Source organism: Labeo rohita, chromosome 18 (genome assembly GCF_022985175.1).
Source record: "Labeo rohita strain BAU-BD-2019 chromosome 18, IGBB_LRoh.1.0, whole genome shotgun sequence".
Lineage (NCBI taxonomy): Eukaryota > Metazoa > Chordata > Actinopteri > Cypriniformes > Cyprinidae > Labeo > Labeo rohita.
In genome coordinates, this window is record NC_066886.1 from 17,733,043 (window position 1) to 17,751,925 (window position 18,883).

The 18,883-nt window shown below is 32.1% G+C and overlaps 1 protein-coding gene across 2 annotated transcripts in view; it reads left to right on the plus strand.

Annotated features, from left to right (window-relative positions):
• Positions 1 to 18,883, plus strand: part of luzp2 (leucine zipper protein 2) — a 152,433-nt gene that overhangs the window by 124,395 nt on the left and 9,155 nt on the right. Inside the window, exons 8-10 of one of the 2 annotated variants that reach the window (XM_051135049.1) lie at positions 1,925 to 1,999; positions 2,246 to 2,413; positions 16,494 to 16,598. In XM_051135049.1, the coding sequence (XP_050991006.1) occupies positions 1,925 to 1,999; positions 2,246 to 2,413; positions 16,494 to 16,598 (348 nt within the window). The remainder of the gene's footprint in view (positions 1 to 1,924; positions 2,000 to 2,245; positions 2,414 to 16,493; positions 16,599 to 18,883) is intronic. The other variant, XM_051135050.1, reaches the window with a different exon arrangement.

Genomic DNA, 18,883 nt, shown 5'->3' on the forward strand with positions numbered 1-18,883 from the left:
TACAAAATGAAATATTAAAGATTTATTTGGTTTATCCAGCCAGCCATATTAATCTTATTTTCACTTCCAAACTTTTGTTGTGTATTAACTTTGTGCGTATGTCCATGCTTAACCACTGGGAAAAACACTATCTTAGAGCTATTTTTCTTTAGACTGATGTTACTTACATTGATTTTGTTTCTTGCACAAAACTAAAGACTTTAGTAGTTTCTAAAGGTTTCAACTTGAAACTTTTCTGAAAAGATATTCAGAAATGAATGGCTTTTTAGCACAAACAAAATGACTCTTCATCTTTTTTATGATTTCAGGAACATTCAAACTTGTGAAAATCATGGCCTGTTCATGATTAAGAAAACCGTTATGAAACTAGGTTCATTCTGTAAAAATGAATACAGAATTTCTCTCTTATATTCAAGCGTGCTACTTTTCATCTCCTAGATAACTTTGCTAATCATCCCAGATGGGCAATCTTTATCACCTGTGCACATCTCAATGAGTCTGTTGTCGGCTGCACAAACAGCATCACAGTCATATAGCAATATTTATGAAACTAAACTAATGACATACCGAGAGCAAGTCATTATGTAGTTCTGCCTGAATGAAGAGCATCACGCTCAATTATATAAGCATTCACAGTAGAGTTCATGCCACCAGAAGTATATTACAGTATATATAGATAAATCTAGAGATGAAAAGAAATAGACATAAATCTAACAGAAAAGAAACTGTGGTTCTTTGGTTAGTTTGCTCATTATCCACAATCTCTGTAAACACATTGAAAATGCAGGATTTAGAACTACTTTAAACCTTGAAATAAACAGCCAATTTTTAGATAATTTTTGGATAATTTTTTAAATAATTCTGTATACACATGCTAAATATAAGCATCTCTAGACTTCTGAAAACCACTTTATATATACAGTTGAGATCAAAAGTTTACGTACACCTTGCAGAATCTGCTAAATGTTCATTATTTTACCATAATAAAATCCACATTTGTGTTTGATAGTTGTTCATGAGTCCCTTGTTTGTCCTGAACAGTTAAACTGCCTGCTGTTCTTTAGAAAAATCCTTTAGGTCCCACAAATTCTTTGGTTTTTCAGCATTTTGGTCTATTTGAACCCTTTCCAACAAAGACGATGATTTTGAGATCCATCTTTTCACACTGAGGACAACTGAGGGACTCATATGCAACTATTACAGGAGGTTCAAATGCTCACTGATGCTTCGGAAGGAAACACAATGCATTAAGAGCCAGGAGGTGAAAACTTATTGAATTTGAAGATCAGGATAAATTTAACTTATTTTGTTTTCTGGGAAACATGTATGTATCTTCTGTTGCTTCTGAAGGGCAGCACTAAATGAAAAAATGTGCTATTTAGGCAAAATAAGAAAAATGTAGACATCTTAATTCTGTTTTAAAGTTTTCACCCCCGGCTTTTAATGCAGAATTTTTCCTTCTGGAGCATCAGTGAGCACCATCCTTATTGGAAAGGGTTTAATACACAAAAAGGCTAAAAAAACACAGAATCTGTGGGACCTGAAGGATTTTTCTGAAGAATGGCAGGCAGTTTAACTGGTTAGGACAAACAAAGGACTCATGAACAACTATCACTAAACAAAAAAAAAAAAAACACAGCTGTGGATCATTCAAGTAACAACACAGTATTAACAATCAAGCGTATGTAAAAAAAAAAAAATATATATATATATATATATATATATATATACATATATTTATACATTTATACATATATATACATGCATTTTGTATGATCCCTCTTATTTTGGTAAAATAATTAACATTTTCCTGAATCTGCAAGGTGTATGTAAACTTTTGACCTCAACTGTAAATACACAGTTTGAACTAATGCTTATGTCATTTTGGTAAGATAATAAGAGGTTCAATGGCTCTTCTGTGCAGGGTCAGCAACTGATGGACTTGGAGAATAAACTCAAAGTAGCTAAAGATGAACTGGAGAAGGCAGCGCTGGATAAGGTAAGTCAGGAGCTCATCCATTTCATCATTCCAGGTTAGCTTTACTCTTTCTCTCTTCTGCTGTCTTTTAAAATGTAAACTTTGAGGATGAATTCTATTATCTTATTAGGCCAGGGATTTAGCAGTTTTGACAGTGAGCATGGAGCAAATGAACAGATAAATGCTTTGAGGACAAAAGGATAAGATGACAGCGTGATAAACATTTGCCCATTAATCTCATGTGATGTCGCACTTAATTTGTTGCAGGAGTCACAGCTGAAAGCCCTGAAGGACACTGTGCATATCTGCTTCTCGTCTGTCCTACACAGCCAGACAGGAAGTTTACACAGATTTCCAGCTACACCCACCAACCTGTTGAGGTATTCTGCCCTGGTCAACAATTCAAGAGTCACCTTTCAGCAGCCACATGCAAAGGTACTAACACCCTGACGAAAAGCCATTCTCTGAATTTGATGAAAAAGCACAAAAATAGACTTTAAATGGCCAGCATATATAGTGTGACCAAGGCAGGCTTTTTATTTTGTTTTATTCATGAAGCCGTTCCTTCAAATATTAAAGGGATAGTTCAAAAAGCTATTTATTTATTCAGTATTATTCTGTAGAATAATATTAGAATGGACACTGCAGCTGTCACCTTTATAAAATGGCACAAAAGTACTATAAATGTAAGCATTCAAATGACAAGTTCTGTCATGAAACTCTATATGGCGCGGGCTGATGGGTCATTAATGCAAACTATTGATATTCACAGCGTTAAATTACTTGGCAGAAGCTGATTGGTTCATGTTGCATACGCAGCCAATGAGCTTACTGCTTCACATTTAAATGGCTGTTTAGCATTCACTAGAGCATTTTGCAGCACACTTTCCGAGTTCTTCTGAAACCCTCCACCTTCCCAGCTCCACCTGTATAGATCTGCTATGGGTATGTCTGCTACCATATGTCTTAATTACTCACAGCAGCATATCAGAGCTATGTATTGGCAGTAGCAAGTAACTGTACTTGTTTTGCAGCAGCAATAATCTACAACAACAGCAATAACCAACAGCAATTCAGCACCATATCAGATTTATCCATTAGGCATGTTGTGATAGTCGGTGTTGGAGGATATTATGTTTTACTGCCGTTTTGATTTTTATAGTAATAAAAATCATTTTGTTCAGTTAGAGAACAGACACCACAATTAAAAACTGAACGTGGCTGTTTAATGCAGAGTGCCAAACGACAGTCGCGCATCACAGATCAGCAGCAGTAGTCAGATTTCATTTAGTGAGTCAAGCTGACTGACAAGAAGAGTGAGGTTAGACAGACAAGATGATGGTGGAAGATTTAGTTTAGAAATGAAGTGCAAAAGCACCTGTTTTAAAAATATTTTGGATTTTGAAAAGCCTGTTGACTTCTAAACCTCTTATCTAAGGTGATTTGTTGATTTTCAGTCTATTAAATTTAAACTTTAAGTTATTTGTTATTTTTTTTAGGCCTATATATAGCATGGTGTATTTTTATTCATTTTAATATAAGTGAGTTTGTCATTGTACTGTTTTGTTGTTGTACATTCAATCAACTGATGCCCAATTGCTGCTAATTCGAAAGTGAAAGTAAAATGCGCACATACAAGCTATTGAAAAGTGAGGAATAGAAGGAAAACTCTAGCAAACTACCCCCATAATCAACCCCTCCCCACTCTGTGTATTTAAAATCTTCTGAATCCATGTGATAGCTTCATGTTATTAAGACCAGTGTGAAAATTCTCAATCAAAGAGCAGTGCACATTTATTCCTAGCGTTTTGTGTATTTTCTACTATTGATAAATTATTGGTGTTTATATTGCAATTGTGGATATCTTTTGGATTGAGCAGCAATTCATAGTAAAACATAAACACTTTAAAATAAAGGTCCTTGTGTATTGTTATATTTAAAATTTCTGTATTATGCAGACCTTTTTGATCACACTTTAGAGACCAATTCTCACTATTACAGCGCCCTCCACTAATATTGTCATCCTTGGTAAATATGAGCAAAGGCAGCTATGGACATAAATCTGCATTGTTTATCCTTTTGATCTTTCATTAAAAAAAATCACAAAATTCTAATCTTTCATTGAAGTAAAAAGATTAACAGTGGGGGGAAAATCTCATTATGGAATAAATGTTTTTCTCTAGTTCACGTTGGCCACAATTACTGGCACCCAATTATTGCAAAGTCCTTTTCCCAAGATAACAGCTCTGAATTTTCTCCTATAATCCCTGGTGGGTTTGGAGAACACCTAACAAGAGATCAGAGACCATTCCTTCATACATAATCACTGCATATTCTTCAGATTCCCAGCTCCATGTTGGTGCTTCTTTTCTTCAGTTCACCACACAGATTTTCTATGGTTCAGGTCTGGGAACTGAGACAACCATGGCAGAAGCTTAATTTTGTGCTCAGTGACACATTTTTGTGTTGATTTTGATGTTTGTTTTGGATCACCGTCCTAATAGATCCAACCACGACCAATTAAAAGATTTCTAACAGAGGCAGTCAAGTTTAAATTTTTGATCTGTTGGTATTTGATAGAAACCATGATGTCATGCATCTGAACAAGAGGTCCAGGAACTCCGGCTGAAAAATAGGCCCACAACATTAAAGATTCAGCAGTATATTTAACTGTGGGCATGGGGTACTTTTACCAATGTTTGCACCAAACCCGTCTGATGGGTTAGCTGCTAAAAAGCTCTTTTTTAAGGTTCATCTGACCATAGAAGCCAGTCTCATTTAAAGTTCCAGTTGTGTCTGACAACTGAATACAGTATGCTGGAGTTTGATTTTGGATAAGCGAGCAGTATTTTTCTTGAAACCCTCCTAAACAATATGTGGTGATGATTTGAAATTTTTTTTGGCTTTCTGGACACTAGATTCAAATGATCCCTCCAGTTCTTCAGCTGTGATCTTTAAAGAGTTTTTGGTAACACTGTTCGTAGGGACGTCCTCTTCCAGGCAGATTTGTAACATCCTTAGTTGATCTGAACTTCTTGCTTATTGCCCTGATGGTGGAAATGGGGATTTTCAATGCTTTAGCTGTTTTCTTACAGCCACTTTCTGTTTTGTGAGCTTAGCAATCTTGTCCCGCAGATCAGAACTATATTTTTTGTTTTTACTCCTTGTGATAGACGATTGAGGGAATTTGGCCTTTGTGTTCCTCATATGTATAATCCTGTAAAACAGGATATCATGGCTGGACAACTTCATGCTCCAAGTCACCCTGGTTTGCTAAAACATGTAAATATGGACGGGAATATACTTCAGAGATATTTTACTCATAATAATTTCTAGGCGTGCCAATCATTTTGGTCAACAGGAACTAAAGAAAAACATTTATTTCATAATGAGATTCCCCCCCCCTACTTTCCATTGTTTTACTTCAGTGAAAGGTTAGAATTTTGTGATTTTTTTTTGAATGAAAGATCAAAAGGATAAACAATGCAAATTTATTTCCACAGCTGTCTTTGCTCATATTTAACAAGGGTGCCAGTATTTGTGGAGGGCGCTGTAACTAACAATGAACTATTTTACCTCAATAAACTCCTAATTACTGCTTATTAAAGGGATAGTCCACCCAAAAATGAAAATTATGTCATTAATTACTCTCTTGTCGTTCCAAACCTATAAGACCTTCGTCATCTTCGAAACACAAATTAAGGTATTTTTGATGAAATCTGAGTGCTTTCTGACCCTGCATAGGCAGCAACACAACTACTACATTCAAGGCCCAGAAAGGTAGCAAAGATATTGCTAAAATAGTCCTGTACTGTAATTATGAAGCTACAAGAATACTTTCTGTGTGCAAAGAAAGCAAAAAATACTTTGAAAAGACTTTACTCAACAATTTCTTCTCTTTCCTGTCAGTCTCTTGCATGCAAAAAGTATTCTCATAGCTTCATAAAATTAGGGTTGAAGCACTGATGTCACACGGACTATTTTTAACCCTCGGATTTCATCAAAAATATCTTAATTTGAGTTCCAAATATGAACAAAGGTCTTATACGTTTGGAATGAGGGTGGGGGTGAGGGTGAGTAATTAATGACAGAATTTATTTTTTTTTTTTTGGGTGAACTATTCCTTTAATAAGTTGTTAAGTTTAGGTATTAGGCAAGGTTAAGGGATCTAGAATATGGTAATGCAGAATAAGGTATTAATATGTGCTTTGTAAGTACCAATAAACAGCCAATATGCGTGCTAATAAGTAACATCTTGGTTACATATGTAACCCTCGTTCCCTGAAGGAGGGAACAGAGACGTTAAGTCGACTGACGTCATGAGGTCTCACTTGGGAGACGTGACTGATTGAAATGGAACAAGGGTTACATACATAACATTCGTAGGCAGTGTTGAGGGTAACGCATTACAAGTAACACGAGTTACGTAATAATATTACTTTTTTTCAATTAACTAGTAAAGTAATGCATTACTTTTGAATTTCTAAGAGAATATCTGAGTTACTTTTTTAAATAAGTAACGCCAGTTACTTTTTTCCCCATTTATTGACTAGTCTCCTGTTGGGAAGTTGGGAGTAAACATGATGCTACTGTATTCTAGACTAAATGTGAACATGCATTAATTCATCTCACTCACAAGAAAAACAGATTCAGTATGCCTCAAAGTTAATAAAAACAGTGAAATGCAAACTCAGAATATGACGCAACACCGCAATAATTAAATATGTTAAATAAAACAAATATCCTTTATGTATTTAATGCCATTTTATTAACCAGTGTCTTTGCTGCTGACCTTCGATGATGCAATTCAACCATACTGATAAGCAAAAATTACTTTAGATAAACTAACATTTTTACTTTATTTTTTTTTATAGCTGAAGAGTGATCTACTGCATAAATATACTTTTCTTTCAGCCTGAGGTGAATTCATTTCACTTTTGGTGTAAAAGAGCTTTTACATTAGAATTGTTTTATATTAAAAACAAAGAAGCAAGCCCTGCCCAGATTTAAAAAGTAACGCAAAAGTAACGTAACGCATTACTTTCCATAAAAGTAACTAAGTAATATAATTAGTTACTTTTTCAGGGAGTAACACAAAATTGTAATGCATTACTTTTAATAGTAACTTTCCCCAACACTGTTCGTAGGGAACGGAGACATTACTTGGGAGCCCATGATGTCAGTTGACGTAACGTTGAATGTGACCGACTGAAAGGGAACTTGTTAATTGTGACAGTTGGTCTCTAAACTGAAGTGTACATTTTTTTCTGGTTATTATTATAAGCTGTAGGCCTATCTATCTGATTTAATTTAGTTTAATTTAGTGTAAACTTCTGAAGTTCCACTCTGGTTTCTCCTCTGATTTCACTCTATTTGTTTTTGATGGTCACACTTCATTTCGACAGTGCATTTTAGACATTCTATAACTATAAGTAACTTAACATGTCAACTAACTCTCAATAATTTGCACTACAGTACATGTCATGCAACTCTCATTAAATTCTTAGTAGACTGTTACATTAGGGTTATTAAGTTGACATGTACTTAGAAAGGTACTTAGAATATGTGTTGGGAGACAGTCAAAAACTGTTAGGAGATATTAAGCAGACAGCATACTAATAATCTAATGACTGGTAGTTGAAATGTAATTGCAAAGTTACTTATAGTTAGACAGTAGACTGTCTAAAGTGGACTCAAAATACTTATTTTACTAGTTTCAGCACAATAATCACCTTTCTTTTTGTTTCTTTCTTTTATCTATAACATCCATTTTCAAAACAGACAGTGTATTTTCATTTCTTGCTGACTTTAGATTTTTGTCTGTTTATCACATATTTCTGGCTGAGTTATCATTTGACTTAATGCCTGAAATATGGTGCATCGAGTCACAACACATTTTGGGGGGGTTAACAATTCCTTCAATTTTATTGTCATCTCATATGCATCATGCTATTGTAAAGTGAAGAAAAATGGTTTGGGTTAAAGGAGAAGTCCACTTCCAGAACAACAATTCACAAATAATTTACTCTCCCCCTTGTCATCCAAGATGTTCATGTCTTTCTGTCTAGCGAAAAAAGATCAGTAATTTTTGTTCGGAAATAAGAATATTGTAGAAGAAAATAAGATGGAGTTTTTCGCCATTCTCTACCTTTTTGAGCCGGAGTACACAGACGATGAACTTCGTAGTAGTGATGGGAAGTTCGGATCATTTTACCGACTTGAACCTTTGAGTCTCGTTCAGCAAAATGAACGAATCTTTTCATTCATTTCATTCATTTTAGCAAAATATAATTAAAATGTTATGTGTTTCTTCCCTAACACATCTACTGCTTACACAAACGTTGATCACACTACAAACAAGACAAAACTGTAATGCTATAAGAAACAGAAAAGATTAATTCATTGTTTACTTGGGTCTTTAGTCTATGATTAACTCACCTCACCTCTTATCTGACAAGTTTTCGGGTTTGAGTCGTTCGTTCATCACATGACAGCCCCATAAGATGAACGAACGACCCGAAAAACCCGAAGAAACAGGTGAACTAATTCCAGTGCCAAATAAGATGTTGTGCATGCACAACTGAAGGAATCACTCCCAGAGACGACTTGTTCTTTCCGAGTCACATTAAAGATTCGTTCAAAATGAATGAATCGTTCAAGAACGACCCATCAGTAATTCGTAGCATTGTGGACGCACATCCCAGAGCCTGTGCTACACAAGCTTTTATGCATAAAAAGTAAACAAATTTTTATTTTTTGAAAAAAAATGGCCAATTGTTTCGCTAGACAAGACCCTTCTTCCTCGGCTGGGATTGTTTAGAGCCCTTTGAAGTTGCATTTTTTAACTACATTTTGGAAGTTCAAAATCAGGGCACCAATGAAGTCCATTATATGGAGAAAAAATCCTCAAATGCTTTCCTCAAAAACCATAATTTCTTTACGACTGAAAATGAAAAAAAGACATGTACATCTTGGATGACAATGGGGTGAGTAAATTATTTGTAAATTGTTGTTCTGGAAGCTGACTTCTCCTTTAAATGCCATAATCCAACCTGTTAAGAAAGGAATCTCACAGTACATACATTAATACCGAGAACACAAACCATTAATGGTGCTTGATTTATTTAGCAGGCAGTGTGGGAGAATCTGCCTCTATTTTTTCCTCGACATGACGCAGAAGCACTCAGTGTTGCTAAGAATCTCAATGCTTATAAGCACTACCCTGAGGACAGAGCAGTGCTTTTTGATTACGCTCCAATACTCTTGTCCATAAGCGAAAAAAGTCTCCACAGAACAATATTAGAAAACATCAAAAGACCTCATAAAACAAGACTTTAGCCTTCAGGTCTTTTTTTCCCAAGTAAGCTGATTTTTAAGTAAAAAATTGTTAAAAAAAACTTTGTGAGACACTGAACTTTGGACATGGTGTTCAAAAATGCATTATTATTGAGAACCCATAAAACATGAAAGGAAAAAAGATGTAGCATCTTCCTTGTCATATTTATTTTGATTTCTTCAGAATCTTTGTCTGAAATCTCTCACCTTGAGTCTTTCAAGGCTTTCATTGGGAACCTGACACAAGCATCAACCCTGGCACCAAAGTCAGGACGTGTTCCCTTAAGATTAAACATGTTATTGTAAAACATCTGTCCAAGGTTGTCTCACAAGTACAAATCATTTTTACCACTCAAATCAAGTGGATGAGCAGAAGACATTTAGTCCCCTATACAGTGTGCCATTCAGCATTTCATTACTGTCCCTATTCATCAACTGTTGGGGAACATAATGAGTCTTAATCCTTTCCAAACAGCCATGCAAAACCTAGACTGTCAGCCGGCGCACACTAGTCCCTGCTGCTGAAAGATTCATCAGCGCGACGTTTTAACAAACAGCCAGTTTTAAATGATAGTCGCTTCATATTTAACAGCTGTTGATAGATGCCATGTGCTGTAGCTTATTAAATTGCATGTAACATTTGTGTTTGTGCTATTTGCCTGTTAGCAAATGCTCTGTTAAGTAGATTATTTAGTGATTCATTTTTTCACTGAACCTCAAGAGATCATTATGCAAGTATCAGCACGAATTAATTTATAAACGTTATCATTTATATAGTTCCACAAAGAGCATAAAAGGCAAGCTTAGTCATTTGAAGTGGTAAAAATATTGTTCATTCATTTTAAAACTTATTTATATTATACAAAAAAAAGCTGCAAAACAATAATATAATTCCAGTATGTAAAAATTCTAATTATATAATATACATATAATTATCCTATAGGCTTTTTGTTTGTTTTTGTTTTTCCCCCCCATCAGAAATCAACTAATTGTGAGTTCATGTTAGCACAGGCCCATTAAATAATAGCAGCAACATTTTATTTTAAAAATACATTAGTAAATGTTGAAATTAACATTAAGATTAATAAATGGTTTGCAAGTACTTTTCATTGTTAGTTCATGTTAAATAATGTTAAATGGAACCTTATTGTAAAGTGTTGCTACTGTCTTTTTCCCTAAAAAGAAATCTGTCCTGAATCAGGTTAGTTGTGCAGCTTTAGTTACTATGACAATGAACAACGGTAAAAAGGTAATATTCCTTCATGAGACAAAAATAGGGTTGCCGCCTTCAACTGAATGATTAAAAAAAGCATTTCTAATCTTAATATCAAACAAAATTGGATGCTAATATCAAACTATGAATGCATTTTTAAGCAGGACTAAATAATGTAAATATTTTTCCCATTTCAGCTAAATTAACTTTTTTAAATGTCATAAATTGTATATTTCAGGATTATTTATGCAGCCTATGAATGATTAAATAAAATATTTAAAATCTTAATACCAAACAAAATCAGATGCTAATACCAAACTATGAGTGAATTTTCAATCAGGACTAAATAATGTAAATATTTGTCCCGTTTTTAACTCAATTATTATTATTATTATTATTATTATTATTATTATTATTATTATTGTTGTTGTTGTTGTTGTTGTTGTTGTTGTTGTTGTTATTATTATTATGTTTTTTTTTTACCAATTTTTGTAAATGTCATATGCTGTACTATATATGTCAGGATTATTTACAGATAAGGTCAAAAGTTTACACCCCCCTTTCAGAATCTGCAAAATGTTAATTATTTTACCAAAATAAGAGGGATCATACAAAATGATTATTGATTAAAATGATTAAAAGATTAAAATGACTATTACTGAAGGTTCAAATGCTCACTAATGCTTCAGAAGGGAACATGATGCATAAGAGCGGGTGAAAACTTTTGAACAGAATGGAGATATGTACATTTTTCTTATTTTGCCTACATTTAATTTTTTTTTTTTTTCATTTAGTACTGCCCATCAGAGGCTACAGAAGATAATTACATGAAAAAAAAAGTTCAATATACCCTGATTTTCACATTTAAAAAGTTTTCACCCCCCTTAATGCATCATTATTCCTTCTGGAGCTTCAGTTAGCTTTTGAACCTTCTGTAATATTTGCATATGAGTCCCTCAGTTGTCCTCAGTGTGAAAAGATGGATCTCAAAATCATACAGTCATTGTTAGAAAGGGTTTAAATACACAAAAATAAAAAACAAAGAAAACCAAAGAATTTGTGGGACCTGAAGGATTTTTCAATTTTATGTGAAAAATCTTACTCAGGTCAGTACTAAATAAACAACATGCATTTTGTATGATCCCTCTTATTTTGGTAAAATAACATTGTGCAGATTCTGAAAGGGGGGGTGTAAACTTTTGACCTCAATTGAATGATAAAATAAATGAATGATCAAATTTAACAATTATAATCTTAAGCAATTTGGATCTTAATACCAAAGTATACATCACAGAGATGTCTATTGGACGTCAGCTTTTACGTCTGCAAGATGTTTTTTTTCTTTCTTTCTTTTTTCATTTGCTCGTCTATAGGACGTTTACTATCAGATGTCAAATACAAGGCAAACAATAAATGTAATTTCGTGGCTCTTTAAAGTGTTGTTATAGCATTGCTATAGCATTTGAGTTCATGCGGCACGTGAACTGATAATCTCTTCCTCTACTTTTTATAGTGTGAAATAAACATGATTGAACATCAGAGGATTGTTTCAACCAAGGAAAAACATCAATATACACCATTGTTTTTCAGGTTTAAGCCTATCAGCATTAATTTACACTAAATGTCAAATTCAGCATTATGATTGGTCAGTCAAACAGTCAAAAACTGTTTGAAAAATATTTTTGCAATTCCATTCTGTGTCTGTAGTGGTGCATAAATGATATACTTTATCTTTAAATCATGTACTTGTAGTTGTACTACAAGTATACAGTAGCATAAAGAGGTCACAAAGCCTTAGGTAAATGCATAAAATGGTCCAAATAGATAAGAGGTCAAAAGTTAAAAGTTTTGATCTGTTTGCCTCAAACCAACAGCAGTTGACGCCAACAGAGCACTGAACATGATGATGCAGGAAATCATGGAAATAGATGATGTTAGCCCTGCCGATTTACTCTGTACAGTTAAACAGAGTTAATTAACTGACAATCGGAACAAACCGAGAAGCGAAATATTTATACCGCTGCTTTCCCTGCAGGTATCTCTACCAAACATCCGCTAATTAGCTCGTCTTAAACCGAAGAGGCCAAGCCAATTAATTAAAGCAGGTGTTTTGAACAAATAACTCAGACACGAAACCCTCATTTTAATAACTCTTTACAACACTCACCCGACGGCATCTTGTCTTGACGTTGTTGGGCTTCTCATGAGAGTTGTTTGAATTGAAATATAGCACACCATTTCTGATGTAAAAACAAGATTTCTGTGGGCTTGATACAAGATTCATGGATATGTCCTGAAGTAAAATGTGAAAACTTTACAGCACAGAAACTGTTTTAACTGCTACTTGAAATTTAACAACTATCTCAAAGCCTTCAGTAACCCAGAATCCTTAGCAGCCCTGTTTTTCAATCTGCTGTGGATAATAAGATAATAAGTGACAGTCTTTTTGAAGGTATATACACATTTTTTTTTCACGTTTGGACATCTTAGTACTTAAGTGAGTACACAAGTCAATACCAGATGACTATGTTTAAACGTGGCTTGCCAAAAACTAGGCCTCTACGGATATCATGCTGATTTGCAATGGGGAAGCAATAAGTGTGTCATATTCTATTTCATTCACTCTGAGGAGCAGAGAGTCCCTAAGCTGATTATTGTTATATCATTACTCCTCCAGAGAGACGCTTCAGAGACTGTATGAAGTTTGTTACTGTAGTATTTATCTCATCTGTCTTTGCTCAGTAAATGAGTGATAGGATGTGTGAAGAGCTTTGCTAGGAGCCTCATCCCCCACAGTTTTTTTTCTTTAATTCACACTAACATTGATTTACCCAGAGTCGTGATTTCAGCATCATGATTGATTGCTTGCATCATATGTAAGGTTAAAAAAACAACAACTCTAGATTAGCGCTGTCAAATCGATTATTTACAATTAATCGCATTCAAAATAAAAGTTTGAGTTTACGTAATATATGTGTGTGTACTGTCCGTGTGTCTGATACATTACTGCTTGCATCATATATATAGTTACAAAAACAACAACTCTAGATTAGCGCTGTCAAATCAATTAATGATGATTAATCGCATTCAAATAAGTTTGCTTACATAATATGTGTGTGTTGTCTGTGTGTCATTACTGCTTGCATCGTATATAAGATTACAAACCATGAACAACTCTAGATTAGCGCCGTCAAATTGATTAATCATGATTAATCGCATTCAAAATAAAAGGTTGTTTACATAATGTGTGCCTGATACATTACTGCTTGCATCATATGTAAGGCTAAAAAGTATCAGCTAGCCCTTTCAAACAGATTAATCATGATTAATCGCATTCAAAATAAAAGTTTGTGTTTACATAGTAATTGTGTGTGTTGTCTGTATGTGTGATACATTACTACTAGCATCGTATGTAAGATTAAAAAAAACAACTCTGGATTAGCGCTGTCAAATCAATCAATCATGATTAATTGCATTTATAATAAGTTTGTCTTTACATAATGTATGTGTGTACTGTCTGCATGTCTGATACATTACAGTTTGCATCATATAAGGTTTAAAAAACAGTAACTCTACACTGTAAAAAACTATTTGTTGAGTCAGCTTAAAATATTTGTAACCTGGCTGCCTTAAATTTTTAAGTTCAGTCAACTCAAAAACAGCTTATTCAGCTTGAAATGTTAATTTATACTAAGTGACAACTTAGATATTTGATTTGAATTAACTTAAAATTTTAAGGCAGCTGGGTTACTTACCAATCTGTTAAGTTTAGCAAACACAAATATCTAAGTTGTTACTTAGTACAACTTAACATTTCAAGTTGACTAAACTTATTTTAGTTGACTGAACTTAAAATTTTAAGGTAGCAGGGTAACAAATTATTTTAAGCTGACTCAACAAATTGTGTTTTTTATGTTTTTACAGTGTAGATTAACACTGTCAAATCGATTAATCACGATTAATCATATTCAAAATGAAAGTTTGTGTTTACATTATATGTGTATACTGTGTGTCTGATACATCATAAAAAAGGTAAAAAAAAGAAACCAACAACTCTAGATTAGTGCTGTCAAATCGATGAATCATGATTAATTGCATTCAAAATCAAAGTTTGTGTTTAGATAATATACTGTATGTGTGTACTGTCTGCGTGTCTGATATATTACTGCTTGCATAGTATATAAGCATAAAAACAACTCTATATTAGCCCTGTCAAATCGATTAATCACAATTAATCGCATTCAAAATACAAATATGTGTTTACATAATATGTGTGAGTACTGTCTGTGTGTCTGATACATTACCTCTTGCATCATATATAACATTAAAAAAATAACAACTCCAGGGTAAAAAGACAACAATTCTAAAATTACCGCTGTCAAATCGATTAATCACGATAAATCACATTTAAAATAAAAGTTTGTTTACATAATATCTGTGTATACTGTGTGTCTGATACATTACTGCCTGCATCATAAAAAATCATGATTACGATTAATCGTATTAAAAATAAAAGATTGTGTTTAAATAAGTGTGTGTGTACTGTCTGTGTGTCTGATACATTATGGCTTGCATTGTACATAAGGTTAAAAACAACTCTAAATTAGCGCTGTCAAATTGATTAATCACAATTAATCACATTCAAAATAAAAGTTTGTGTTTACATAATATGTGTGCGTCTGTGTGTCTGGTACATTACGGCCTTCATCATATAAAAGTTTAAAAAAACAAAAACTCTAGATTAGCGCTGTCAAATCGATTAATCGTGATTAATTCAAAATAAAAGTTTGTGTTTACATAATATATGTGACCCTGGACCACAAAACCAGTCTTAAGTCGCTGGGGTATATTTGTAGCAATAGCCAAAAATACATTATATGAGTCAAAATTATTGATTTTTCTTTTATGGCAAAAATCATTAGGAAATTAAGTAAAGATCATGTTCCATGAAGATATTTTGTAAAATTCCTACTGTAAATATATGAAAACTTGATTAGTAATATACATTGTTAAGAATTTTATTTGGACAACTTTAAAGGCAATTTTCTCAATATTTTTATTTGTTTGTACCCTCAGATTCCAGGTTTTAAAATAGTTATATCTCGACCAAATATTGTCCTATCCTAACAAACCATACATCAATGGAAAGCTTATTTATTCAGCTTTCAGATGTATAAATCTCAATTTTAAAGAACTGACCCTTATGACTGGTTTTGTGATCCAGGGTCACATATGTGCGTGTTTATATATACATATAAATATAGATAGTGCACACGCATATATAAAGGCATATAAAGGAAATGACATGTACTACAGAACCCCTAAAGGGTATAAATATGAGATGATAGGAAAAAATATATTTCAGTGCAATTATATTGCTGGGTAATTATACTGTATATAAATTGAAGTCATCAGGGAGCCGCTATTAATATGCGGGGCATTGAAATCGCTTTTGAATGCGCACTCGTTTTCAAGTACTTTCAAGATTCGCGATCACACTAACTCTGTGTATATTACATAGTGCAATGGTAGTGTATATACTATATGTTTTATGTTTAAATACTATATTATATTGATATTGTACACATCATCAAAATAAAATATCTACGGTATATGTGATTTAAACAAATAACCTGCAAAATGCTTAGCTTTTTTTTTATTTATGTTAAGCCAAACAGTTGCCATTTACTGTAAGTCTCTTTAGATAAAAGCATTTGGTAAATGAAAACAATAACAGAAGTGTGCTTTGTGCTCTGACTTTAAAACCACTCATGTACAGGAGATTACAATAGAAAGAGAGTTGACAACCAACTTTAAATTAACCTAAGTGGAAAATCGTCTGTGCTCTATAATAAACTGTCTGGAGAATTTAACCCCAGCACTCTCTTGTTTTCCCTCTTTTTCTTTCCTTCTCTACTCTGCGTTTCATAATGTAGCCTTCTGTTTCTTTATGCTCTCTTCCTTAAGGACATCCCGAAAGTTCCCCGGATCACAACAACAAGTAAATTGCCTTTGAGCAGTGCGGTAATGAGGAGAGAGAGCACAGGGCCGAAAGACTGCCAGATGGTGAAGGTAAATCTTTAGTGCCCTTATACTCAAATGGCCACTTCCTTACCCTTTGGACTAAATGGGGCGACTTATGTTCATTGCATCTCAGTGTATCCCTTAGCCATTTAAGATCATTTACAACTTTGCATTAAATTTCGTTCAAGAATAAGCTTTGAGGCTTCGCTCAGCAGTTTTCTCGTAATCAATGGTATATTGAACCGCCGCTGTTGGACCCTTAAGAAAATATTGCCGCTCCATTTAGTTAAGGGTGAAGCGTGTAATTTTTGTCCCTTTACAACACCAAATGGAACTAATAATAATAATTGTTTTTAAACAGATTCCTTAAACCCTCCCCTTTTATTTTATTGGCCGGAAAAAAGATAGACACGCCTCAAAATAACACCATTGGTGAGACAGTGTTGTTTTGGGCTAGTCAGGATGCTCAAACAAACAGCTATATTTTGAAAGAGAGAGAGAGAGAGAGAGAGAGAGAGAGAGAGAGAGAGAAAATCTGCTTAATAGTTACAAAAAAAAGGAAAGTAGCACATTGAATTAAACTTGAAATTTTGAAGCAGAAAACCTGAAATATGGTTTTCTTGTAAAATGTCCAGCAAAAATCTAGACTTAAATAATAATAATTGTAAAATTACTATATTATTATTATTATAAAAAACAAAAACAAAATTGTTTTCTTGTAAAATGTACTGCAACAATGTTTTATTTATAACTTCACTAATAATAATTTTAAAATTATTATATTATTGTAAAAAAACAAACTAAACTAAACTAAAAGTCTTCTCGTAAAAAAATACTCCAACAATCTGTTTTATTTATAACTTCAATAATAATTCTAAAAATATTATTATTATTATTATTGTTAAAAAAAACTAAGATAGTGTTTTCTTGTAAACTGCACTACAACGTTTTATTTATAAATAATATAATATTTAATAATAATAATAATAATAATAATTGTACAATTATTATAATTATTATTGTATTTTGTTTAAAAAAAGTGTTTTCTTGTAAAATGTACTACAACAACCTTTTCTTTATAACTTCAGTAATAATGATAAATGTAAAATTATTATTATTATTTTACTAATAATTATTATTATTTTAAATAAATTATATATAACTTAATAATTATTATTATTTTAAATAAATTATATATAACTTAATAATTATTATTATAAATTATTATTATTATTATTATTATGATTATTATGATTATTATGATTATTATTATTGTTATTGTTATTGTTATTATCATTATCATTATTATTATTATAAAAACAAAATAGTGTTTTCTTGTAAAAGTACTGCAACAATGTTTTATTTATAACTTTACTACTAATAATTGTAAAATGAATAATATATTATTATTATTATTATTGTAAAAAAATAAAGAAAACATTGTTTTCTTGCAAAATGTACATTTTATTTATTATTAATAATAATTGTAAAACTATTACTATTATTATCATTATATTATTGTTAAAAAGAAACTCAAATAGTCTTCTCATAAAATGTACTCCAACAATGTTTTCTTTATAACTTCAATAATAATCATAATTATACAATTATTATTATATTATTAATTTAAATAGTGTTTTCTTGTCAAATGTACTGAAACATTTTTATACTATTATTATTATTATTATTATTATTATTGTAATAAAAAATTGTTGTCAAATGTACTGCAACCATGTTTTTATAACTTAAATCATAATAATAATTATTATTGTTAAAATTATTATTATTATTATTATAAAAAAGTTTTTCTTGTAAAATGTACTGCAACAATGTTTTATTTATAACTTCAATAATAATAATTGTACAACTATTATTATTATATTTTTAATTTTAAGAATAGTTTTCTTGTAAATTGTACTGAAACATTTTTACACTACTACTGTTGTTGTTGTTGTTATTATTATTATTATTATTATTGTAATAAAAATTGTTGTAAAATGTACTGCAACAATGTTTTTATAACTTCAATCATAATAATAATAATAATAATAATTGTTAAAATTATTATTATTATTATTATTATAAAAACAAAAAATAGTTTTTCTTCTAAAATGTACTGCAACAATGTTTTATTTATAACTTCAATAATAATAATTGTAAAATTATTATTATAATATTATTGTTAAAAAAAAAAAAAACACACACAAAAAAAAAAAAAAAAAAAAAGCAAATTGTTAAGGAGCCACCAATAGTCCAATAGTAACACACAATGCCAGTATTTTAGACAACTCGGTTAGAAAGTAAGATAGAGACAAGTAGGAAAGCAGGGAAGT